Here is an 11,487-nt window from a genome sequence, read left to right on the forward strand (position 1 = left end):
TTTGCGTATTTTTCCTTTTGGAAAGAATCTTCTACCTGATGTGTGGCCAGGCTGACTGTGAATGATAGGACACAACTCTGACATATCTAATGAAAACTGAATTAGGCTGCCAATTGATTTTTAAGTTTTCCCATCTCTTTCAAATATGCATTTTGGGAGATAATTTCTACTGAATATTAAACTGATTTCTAACTTGCGCTTGTTCTAGATGAACTATTTCGTACTAACATTAAAAATGTGTGTTTTTTTAAAATATATATAATAGGCACAAAAAAAGAATGTATTTCCGTGAGCTTTATTATTTTTTTCAGTAAACCTTTAAGCACCCACCTTTAATAACACACCATAGAATTTGGACATGTTTGTTTAAACATATAAATAAGCTTAAGTATGTAAAATAAAGAGTTCTTTAATTAAATACATGCAACAAAAATGTAATTTAAAGGAAGTGGGGTTTCTCAAAAAATGACTATAAAGCAAAAATAATTAGTACAAAAACATCCAATACTATTTCTATTGCTATTTAATTATCGTCTGCCTCGAGATTTATATTGTTGCCAAACTTTGCATAAAGCTGGACTTTAAGATCTGATAGCACTCTCTGGATGGATTCCACTTGCGATTCCAAAGTTCCAATTTCTTCCTGTAAGTTTTTCTGGCAAAAGAAAGAAAAGGAAAAATGTAAGTAATGATTTCAAGCAAACATTTACCCCTTCAAAAAAAGTATTTACATTAATCTGTTGCAGCAAAATCAACAAAAATTCTGTGTCACCTTGAAGACTAGCACATTTATTACAGCTTAAACTTTCATGAATTGCAATTCATTTCATGAGAGGTATGAAGCGTTATCCCGATATTTTTAAAAATTCTTTAAGAGACAACTTTCATAATGCAATTATTATTTTATTAGACTATCAACACCAAGCAAACTTATTTATCTATTTAATCAAATTTGTATAGCTGCCAATCTCACAGAAAAACGACTCTGGGCAGCTTACAACAATCCAGTAAAAACACCACCTAAATAAACAAACAGTATAAAAAATATGAAAGCAAATATGAAAAGATAAATATGATAAAAAACAAATATACATACTCCGGGCAAGAGAGAATAAGGATAGCTAACTCAGCAATGGAGCCATCTAAGCATGTCTCCGGCTCCCTGGGAGCCCCAGTCCTGGTGACATAACCAGGTCCCGAGGGACTTCCAGAAGGTCAAAAGGGACGGAGCTAATCTAATATTGGGGGTAAGAATGTTCCACAGAGTGGGCACCACAGCAGAGAAGGCCCTACACCTGGGACCCACCAAATGCACATCCCTAGCTGATGGCACCCTCAGCATGCTTTCTCTGCTAGATCTGATGGGGTGGGCTGATGTAATTGGGGAGATGCAGTCTTTCAGATAACCCGGTCCCATGCCACGAAGGGCTTTAAATTGTGACATCAGGATCTACAGAATGGCTGGGTAATGTTACAAGGTATGCTCTCTCAGAAGGAATTTTGCAATATTTGAAATGTTCCTATATTCATATATCGTAAGTATTTTGGCCCATATCACTGGCATTTCCTTGCACAAGATCAGAGAAACAGACCAATGAAAAGTGAAACTGTAATAATGTACTGCTTTGTGTAATCTTTAATGCACATTTGGAACTCTAGTGTACAGCCCACTTTTGAACCGTGTATGTGCATGAAGAGGTTAGTAAACCTGATTTGATGCTGATGCATTGCTCCAGTATTCCCAAAAACCATCATTGCTGAATGATGAAAAAAGGGCTCTGTGATTATTAGCCTCTTGATCCTGCAACTCTGTGAAATCTAGCTACGTATCTGCAAATGGAACGTGGAGATCCATATAGACTTACAGTCTAACTGTCATGGACAAAAAGGATGGCAGAGGGCAACCCTACAGCTCTAATCCAAAACTGTATTGGCAGTTCTTTCCTAAATGAAACTATTTTAGAGAAATAACTTTCTTCCTGAGACTGAGAATTCTAGTGTACAGACTATCTCAGAAAGAATATTGATGACACTGCTTCAGGTAATGAACTACTTCTTGAAAAAATCCCTACCGAAGAAAGCACACAAAATTATGAAGTCTTCAAGATAGGATCTCAACAATATTTCAAATGGGTATACAAGTAAAGAGCAGATATAATGGACTAGATCTGATAAAGAGAATGATGAAGAATCCTGGACTGAAATTTGTGATATAATTAAGTTGAAGCCATTAAAATACTCTGCATTGTAAAAAAGCAAAGAAAGACAAAATGAAAAGCAAAAACTGAAGTCAAAAGCAACAGAGGAAAATTTACCCAGCTAAATACTTACTTCCAGAAAAGAGAAAGAAAAGATAAGGACTTATATCTAAATACCTGGATGTCCTTGGGATGGCCTATTGCAAGTAAAATCTGTCCGCCCAATGCATACAAACTAAAGGTGCCAACTGAGGTCCCTTCCTATTGGGACTTCTCACAGAAAGGCCTCCAGAAGCAAGTATTCTCTGGGGGGCTCTCCTCAAACAGAACAACTGCTCCCAAGGCAAGAAGGAACTTTTCCCTTCTTGCCTTCCCAAAGATTGTAAAGAGCTGGCAATTCCATTAGACTTTCTGGAACTAGAGGCACAACTCTGATGCCAGAATGAGATGCCACCCCATGAAAACGGCACTGTTGGTTGATGTACCATTGTATGTATTGTAGCAGATTTGTTTTATTTTATTCTTGTTGACTCTTCACTGCTCAGAGGCAGTCAGCCTGAAATCAGCCTGTAAGTCTTTGTAAATAAATAACTAAACGAATAAATAAGCAATGCAAAGAAACTGAGGACACCAATAGGATGAGAGGGTTATTTAAGAAAATTAGAGAAATCAAGGAATTTTTAATGGAAAGATAGGCCTGATAAAAGATAGGCAAGGTTTGCTGAAGAAAGGGGATATAAAGAAGAGGCAGCACAATTATACAGAAGAACCATACAAAAAAGGCCTCCCAAATCACTGGTGCATATTAAGGCACAATCACCAAGATAGAGTCAAATGTTTTCAAAAGTGACTTAATGGGCCCTAGAAAGCACTGCTAACAACAAAGCTGCAGGAGTTAATGAAACACCAACTGAACTGTTTGAAACCTTGCAAGATAATGTTATTAAAGTGCTGCTTGTAGTTTGTAAGCAGCAATGGCCAAAGGATTGAAAAAAGATTAATCAGTGATAATGAATGCTTAAGCTACTGAATGGTTGCACTTATCACACATGAGGCTAAGGCAATGCTCAAGATATTACAATCCAGACTTCAAAAATACATGGAACTATCAGAAATCCAAACTGTTTTCAAAATGGAAGAGGTGCTCGAGGTCACACTGCAAGCATCCAGTGAATAATGGAAAATGCAGCAGAATTCCAAAATGACATTTTTCTTTTTGCTTTATTGATTACACTAAGGCTTCTGACTAGGAAGACCACAAGTTATGGACAGCTCTTAAGAACATGAGTGCATCAGACCACCTTATCCACATACTGACAAACGTTTTACCCAATGTGAAGGTTTTATGTATATATTACTGATTGTGTTTTAATGTTACTCTAGCATTAATGCTTTATCTGGTCAACACTTTTTGCATGGATTTGTACGTGGACCAGGAAGCAACAGTTAGAATGGAATATGGAGCCACTAATAGGTTCAAACCTGGAAAAGCAATGCACCAATGTTAAATATTGTCACAATATATATTCAACTTATATGCTGAATTTATTATGAGAAATGCTGGACTAGAACAGAAGATGGTGTTAACACTGCCAGGAAAAGAAAACATACAGATACGCTGATGATACTACTTTAGTGGCTGGAAAGAAGGAAGTCTTCATGAATCTCTTGTTGAAGTTGAAAAATGAGAGTGCAAAAACCAATCTTATGCTCAATATTAGAGACATTGTACTGATGACAAAGATACACATTGCCAAGTCATGGTTTTCCTAGCTGAGAAAGTTAGCAATCAGAAAGGCTGAACAACAACAAAAGATCAATATCGTTGAACTGTGATGCTGATAAATTGTTGGGAGCAAGAAAAACAAGTAATTCATTACTAGATACAATAGAGGAAAGAAGACTACCTGTGAAAGTATTTGCCAGTCTTTTCCCCCTCTGTTCTTGCTGTAATACCATAGGAGAGCCACAGAAATAGCATAAGGAACAGAACGTACCTTTGCCTCCTCCAACATCTCTTCTGTTTCATCTTGGGGGTGGCTAATGAAGACATCTCCAATTTGATATGGTATCAGTAATGAATCATCGTCAAGTATCATGATGTCATCACAAGCATCTTGCAAGTTCTGAAGCTGTTTCTGTGTTCAAGAAATGAATTATTTTTCCCACCTGTTTAGCCATCAACATGATATGCACTGTGATTCAACATAGGATGAACCATTGTAAGTTCATGCATATATTTTTTAATTCTAAACTGGCTGTGACCATCTATGAAACAGCTTTGGGACAACAATTCAAAAGAACAGAACCAACTAGCCCTACTAACTGCCTTTCAACAATGAAAAAGGTGAATTTAAGTGATTAAAATACAGCGATGGGTTTTAGTGGCATATGAACTGTCAATTTGATTCTGCAAGGTGAGCTGATTGAAACTGATTTTGAAACACCCAATCTCATGAATCAATTTGGTGACTTGACTGAATTGCTTTTGAATTGAATCTTCACACAGTCTTAATAGGTTTGACAAAGTCCTTACTTAGATTTAAAATACTCTCTTAGCTGGATGGGCTTGTGGTTGGCCCATCCTTAAAAAGCTATCTGTGCTAAAAGAGATGTAGAGGATGACAGCCAGAATATTGGAAGAGTTTGGAATACTGTATCTCTCCTGCAAGGGAAAGCTAAAATATGGTCATGTTTAATTTTGTGAAAAAAATGAGTTACAATCTTGAGGTTATAATTAATTAATTACATTTGTACACCATTCAACTCCCAACAGCTCTTAAAACTTCAGTGGCCAATTTTAAGCCACATCAAACAATAAAACGTGCCAAAGGGAGAAATGTATGCCAGTAATATTATAACCTCGTACAAGAAATATTTCTGCAACACACTTCTTCCCACTCTGCTAAGTCAGTGAGAGAAACATGTGCTTTTACTGTTTCCACCAGTGCCAATTCTCCCAAATACCACTGGCATACAAATGAACAAAAGCATAAGGCTTTGGACTGTAGTGAACAGGCTTTTGCCAATTAACCTTGCAACAAATTGTATTTATTTATTTGATTTTGGTACTGCCTGATTCCAGTTACCTTCTTATCCTCTATTTCTTCTTTTAGTTCTGTAATTCTACTGGTGTTTCTAGCAAACTTGTTGATTTTCTGCTGATCTTCAAAAGTAACGTTAACATCTTCTGCTGCCTACACGAAAACAAAAGAGCTCCACAAATATATGCGAACAATAATCTGCTTTTTTCAGTTAAATTAGAGTACATCATACACACCATTATTTCAGCTTGTCAGAGAACAACCAGATTATTTTCTAAGACAGGAAGTGATCACATACTTAATAGGGACAGGATGATAACCAAATGAAAGTGTAACATTGACAGACAAGTAGTACAGGGAGAGTACAAGGAAAGCTCCTTAGGATATTTGCATACACAATTGTAACCATAGGAAACACCTGAGATCATAAACAAAGCAAGTCATAGTGGCCTGATTCACATATAACACCATGCTAGGGCATATTTAGTGATGGTTTGTTGGGCAAGCCAAAATAACTAAGTCTGTACATAATGCTAAATACAATGGATAATGTCACATACGACGTTACAATAAAAGACAAGCAAACCCCATTATGGTTTAATGTTATCATGCCATAGTAGATAGCTAGCTAGATAGCTAGATAGCTAGCATATCTCCCCATGTGGTGAAGAGGAAGTAGAAACCATCTCACATATACTGCTACACTGTAAATTTTACAAGTATATCAGGTCAATCTACATTTTTCTCCTAGTAGCTACATTCCGTGGGTATCCAGATAATTTTTACATGAACCATCTACTTCAGGATCTAAAGCCATACATTACATGTACAGTTGCCAAATTCTGTGTTGCTGCAATGAAAATAAGACAAAACCAGACTAATAATTCCCTGTTTTAAAAAGTACTTTTAAATTTGAAATATCTTAATTAACAAATTGTCAGGGGATATATATTTTTACTTTTATTTTATATTTCCTAATGTTCTAGGCTCACCCCACTAAGGTAACAAATGTATTAATATAGTAATAGCAGAGTGAACGCTATATTATTATGTGATAGATCTTATTAGTTGGTAGTATATTATTGTATTTCTTTGTTTTACTTTGCTTTTCTCCTTTTAAATTTTGCTGGTCATTGACCAAATAAATATGATTGATTGGTTATCATGCTATAGTTGAACCATGTCAATATTTTACATTGATGTGGCTGGGAACAGAGGGGTGAGACTTATGAATAAGTAGAACAGTATGTCCCATAAAAATAGAAAATACACATCAAATCAACTGTAATGGAAACATAATCACAGGATTAGTGAGCAACATAAAGAAAAAAACTTGCACAGGTATAGGAAGGGAGTATGTGGTATGTGTATCTGGCCTCAGGGCTGTAATAAACTTGATCTGATTTTGTGATATGTATAAAAAAGATATTGGAAAACTACTGCTAGCAAACTAAAGATAAGTCAGCAGTGTGATGCAGCTCCAAAAAAAGAAAAAAAGTAATTAATGCAATTTTAGGCTGTAGCAAGAGAAATATCATTTCTAAGTCATCAGAGGGAATCATTCTGCTTTGGCCAGATTCCACTTTATATATCATGTCCAGTTCTGGCACCACATCTTAAAGATTCAGTCAGACTGAAAACAAATTCCAAAAAGAGCAATGAAGATGATCTGAAGCCTGGAAATGAACTCCTATGAAAAAGACATTAAAGGATCTCTTTTCTTTGAGAAGAAAAATCTAAGCAGAGAAGACTACAACTCTAGGACTACTAAAACCATCAAGAAGCCATCGCTAAGACAAGCTGGAAAAAGGAAAACAAAACTCCCAACCAAACTATTCAAGCTAAACCCCAGAAGCAAAGAGGCACTTGAACCCAAAAGGGTGGTCTACATGTCCAGCCGCCCACTATCCACCAAAGAACACAGTATCCTCCAGAAAGGCCTCAACAATAACAAAGACAATGCTAATCAGTCAGAATTCTTTGCAGCCTTGGAAGCAGCATTTAAAACCACAGTACTTGCCACAGAGACCCAGGAAAACATAAGGCAGACAATCATGCCACAGGCCAGAAGAACACAGAAGCAGAACCAACTGAAAGCAGAGGACAGAGCAGTCCTCAAAGACCTAAAGAAGGACCAAACCAACCCATCCTCCCAGCAGACAAAGGCCGACCTACGGTTATCATGAAGAAAGCACAATAAATACAGAAAGCCAAAGAATTACTGGAGGACAAAGAAACCTACATCCCAGTAGACACCAACCCAATACAGAAACTGGACAACCTGATCAAGAGAACCCTCAATGACCTACCCAAGAAAGATCAGATCACAAAAGAACAGTGGTGGAGGAAAAGCAGCGGACCTGTGCTCCCACGCTTCTGTGGACACCCAAAAATACACAAGCCCAACACACCTCTTTGTCCAATTGTATCATTACCAGGGACCCCAACATACATCATAGCCAAAGAACTTACAAAAAAGCTTGGACATATCAAAGAGGGAAGCAAATATTCTATCAACTCCCCACTACAGTGCCTTCAGAAAATGTAGATAGTCTATCAAATAACAACCCACACCAACCAAGTGCTCCATTACCACAGCAACAACCCAACCTCCCACAAGAGGAGCTGCGTAAGAACATTATTCAGACAAGCACTTATGCACTGCAGCAACCCAGAACATCAGAAAAAGGAAACAGATCATCTGTACAGCATCTTCCAGCAAAATGGATACCCACTCAACTTTATCAAAAAGTGCCTGACCACTCAACCCACTACAGCATAACCAACACAAACTATGAAAAGGATAACACTGCCATACATCAGAAACATCTCAGAAACAACCAACGGATTATTACAACCACACGGCATCACCACAGCACACAAACCAACTAAAGCCCTCCAAAACATCTTAAGTAACCCAAAAGACTCAGTAGCCCAAGAAGAAAAAACAGGAATCATCTACAACATACAGTGTGAGGACTGAAACAGCCATTATGTCGGACAGAAAGGCTGAAGACTAGCAGAGCACATCCATGAACACCAACTGGCAGTCAGAAGGCACCATGAAAACTCCTTAATCACACAACACATGGACAGACACAACCACAGTTTCAACCACAGTGAGCATCCTAGACCAAGCTAAATCCAAAAACGCTAAAAAATTCCTGGAAGCTTGGCATTCAGACAAACCAGCCATCAATAGACATGTAGAAATAAACCATATTTACACACTGTTCGAAAGAGATAACAAAAAACTAAGGAAACAAAAAAAGACTAGAACACATCCTCTCCCACAGCCAACACCCAGATAAACAGGGATTAACATCAGAAAGCAATACCCTAATCAAGGAACCACCAAGGAGGAAACCACACCCCCACCAACACTGGCAGGGCAAGCTACCATATATAAACAGGGAGCACACCCCACTCCCTTCTAGCACTGATGGTGTTACCTAGTCAGGTCATGAAACATCTACAAGCAAATAACCAAGCTCAGAGAGCACCAGGGGCGCCACAGAATATTCGACTGCTTGGAAAAAAGAAGCAGTCAAATAAAAAGGGCAGAAGAACAAGATAAAGATGGAAGAGTGAATCAGTTCCAACAATTTGGAGCACAGAAAAATAATCCCAAGATTAGCATCAGTGCTAGCCTGATAATTTAATGCAGATTTTTTCAACCTCATGCTCCCTTTTAGACTACAAAGACTGTTTTATATACTATGCTAGTTGGATGGTAAAGAAATTAATGCATTGCCATTTGGTTGTTGCTCAGCAGTTTTATATTTCTTAGATTTTTTTTATCCTGCCTTTATTATTTTTATAAATAATTCAAGGCAGCAAACATACCTAATACTCCTTCCTCCTATTTTCCTTGACTGAAACTGGCCTTGAATACTGATTAAAAAGTTTTATAAAAGCATTTAGTTTTATTGAAAAATCAGTTTTGCCTAATAAAACTAAGCAAATAACCAAATGATTAGGAAAGGAATATCTGAAAACTTATATTCTCCCTTTTATGCCTTTGATCTTTAAAGCAAGATTCTATCCTCTGTCCCTAAAGTCACAAAGCTGAACTTTTTATTATTTATAACCTTTTAGCCAGAAAGTAAAATGACAACTTGTATCAGGACAACCCAGCTTCTGGGTTTGATCATTTTTTTTTTTTAAAGTAATGTTTTTGCAATACAACATGACTTATTCTTAAAACCAGATTAATAAAATGCAGGCAGCCAACACAGAGGCTGTTTTGAAGTAAGTTCAAACCCAAAGCAGGGATCAGTAAATAGAAAATATGCAAAACAGGAAATACTTTCTAAGCATGAAACACCAGGGCTCCTTTTATTCCTATAGCAGCAACAGCAGCACATAGGCACAGGGAAAAAAATCCAAATAAACAAACTAATATTGGGCTAACAAAAGGATAAAGTCTCCTAAATCAAGGCTTAGCTTGAGGAAGTGTTAGCCAATGAACTCAATTCCTGGGTACTTCTTGTACAGAACCCAGGAGGGGTTTTTGGGTAGTGAGCAATTTGTGATTGCTTTATTCCAGGATGTTGTGGGTTTCTTACCTTCCAGTCCAGCTTACAGCTATGAGAGTTCCTTGTTCCTAACCAAGTATTAACCAGGTCTGGTGGCATGGGGTCACGGGGGGGGGGGGGCAGACAGCCACACAAGCCCTGTCCTATTTTTTGATTTGATTTTTATCCCACCTTTATATTTGTATCAACTCGAGGCGACATATATACCTGATGCTCCCTCCTCACAACAACAACAACCCTGTGGGGTAGGTTGGGCTGAGTGTGTGTGCCTGGCCCAAAGTCACCCAGCCAGCTTTCACACCCAAGGGAGGCCTACAACTCTCAGTCTCCCAGTTTCCAGTCCAGCATCTGAACCACTACCCCAAACTGGGTTTCATTTCCGAATCACAATAGTGCATATACACCCCAAAGGGGCAGAGCACACACCTAATGCTGCAATGACCCCACTGACAACACTGACCAGGTTCCCCAATGCTTGACTTCCAAGCGCAGACAAGATCAGCCTGGTGCTGCACATGGGGTAGGAATGCTGTAGCCTACAGAAGTCTACACCATAAGATAAAACTTTTACATTGTAAGAGGCGGAGACTGCACACATTCCAAAACTAAGATAAAATAAATCCTCTTTTCAGTTGAGCTGGACTCCTCGCCATTTCCCAGACAATCTATCTGCTTGGGACTAGTCAGGAAGTGGTGCGCCATTGCCTTTTTTCTGGGAAATTTTCCCAACCTCCTAGCCTAGGACTTCCTTGTGGTCTCCTCTTCCTGCCCTTTCTGAGCCAGGTTCCGGCAGCAGCCAGAATCACGTGACACTACAGAGGCCGATGCCCCACAACTCCCAGCAACCCCCCTCAGCCTAAGCTGTACAGCGCCCTCTGGAGACGCAAGCAGGCCGTACAAGTGCCCCGCCCCCGAAGGAGGCCCCGCCTCCGCCCTGCCCAAGGCAGCCCCTTCCAAACGCGGCGGGCGCCAGGTTGGGAGGAGAGGCCGCTTTATCCGACGCCGCGCTCGCCTCAGGCTGTTCCAGGGCAAAAAATGGAGCTCCCCCCTTCCCCTTAACAGCCCCTTCAACGCGCCTCCATCTCGGGCAGGTCACGCCGCTTACGGCCTCCGCCTGTCCAGGCCCAAGGCCTCCCCTCCGGACGCTCTCCGGCCTCCTCCCGCTCCTCAGCTCCAACTGAGGAAAACGCCAGCGAAAGCATCGCCGGGGGGGAAGGTAACCCAATAGAACAGCCGCCACTCCGCCCTGAGTTCGCTTTCCTTCCCTGCCTGGCCCTCTCACCGCTTTCTTCATGGTAGCCGCCATGTTGTGGACTAAACCACCTACTCTTTCTCGATGGGGAGCTTCCCCACTCACTCTTGGCTGAGGCCCCGTCCCGCTTTGTCTTCTGCGCCTGTTCGTCCCGGTCGCAGTGAAAGGAAGCGGCTTCAGCGTTTAGCCTGAGGAAAGACGCATCTTCGAGGACGGTCGGCAGTCAACTCCCCCCACCTCAGTGGTGCTTGGTATGGCCCAAAAGAGGGAAGGAGGAGGAGGAGCTGTCGACCGGCAGGAGCGGGAGGTGGGAAGCTTCTTTGACTGGCTGTGATGCCGGCAGGAACCGGCAGACGGCGCAGCGGCTCTGTTAATGATGCGGAGGTTGGAAGAGGAGAGAGGCAAAAAACAACAACCTTGCGTTTTGCAAGCTAGATTAAAGGAAACTTCTTTTT

At 40.0% G+C, this 11,487-nt stretch overlaps 1 protein-coding gene across 3 annotated transcripts; it reads right to left on the reverse strand.

Annotated features, from left to right (window-relative positions):
• Nucleotides 1-279: 279 nt before the first annotated feature.
• PFDN4 (prefoldin subunit 4) lies at nucleotides 280-11,217 on the reverse strand. Of its 3 annotated transcripts, none has more exons than XM_063297034.1 (4): nucleotides 11,063-11,217; nucleotides 5,288-5,395; nucleotides 4,196-4,336; nucleotides 280-655 (listed from the first exon to the last, which is right to left on the reverse strand). In XM_063297034.1, exons 1-4 carry the CDS (start codon nucleotides 11,084-11,086, stop codon nucleotides 524-526), a joined length of 405 nt encoding a protein of 134 aa, XP_063153104.1. In that variant the 5' UTR covers nucleotides 11,087-11,217; the 3' UTR covers nucleotides 280-523. The 3 variants fall into 3 exon arrangements, with proteins under 3 accessions (XP_063153104.1, XP_063153102.1, XP_063153105.1); XM_063297032.1 differs by lacking the exon at nucleotides 11,063-11,217 and adding an exon at nucleotides 10,857-11,040; XM_063297035.1 differs by lacking the exon at nucleotides 11,063-11,217 and adding an exon at nucleotides 5,479-5,856.
• Nucleotides 11,218-11,487: the final 270 nt, after the last annotated feature.

The sequence above is a fragment of the Candoia aspera genome, chromosome 3, assembly GCF_035149785.1.
Source record: "Candoia aspera isolate rCanAsp1 chromosome 3, rCanAsp1.hap2, whole genome shotgun sequence".
NCBI classification, from domain to species: domain Eukaryota; kingdom Metazoa; phylum Chordata; class Lepidosauria; order Squamata; family Boidae; genus Candoia; species Candoia aspera.

Bases quoted from the DNA above. Each gene is read 5' to 3' on its own strand.
- PFDN4 (XM_063297032.1), bottom strand. From the start codon at position 10,982: ATGCTTTCGCTGGCGTTTTCCTCAGTTGGAGCTGAGGAGCGGGAGGAG. The intron at 5,396-10,856 runs GCGCGTTGAAGG...GTTTTCGTGTAG, and splicing joins GTGACCTGCCCGAGATGGAG to GCAGCAGAAGATGTTAACGT. The intron at 656-4,195 runs GTACGTTCTGTT...TTCTTTTGCCAG, and splicing joins AGATGTTGGAGGAGGCAAAG to AAAAACTTACAGGAAGAAAT.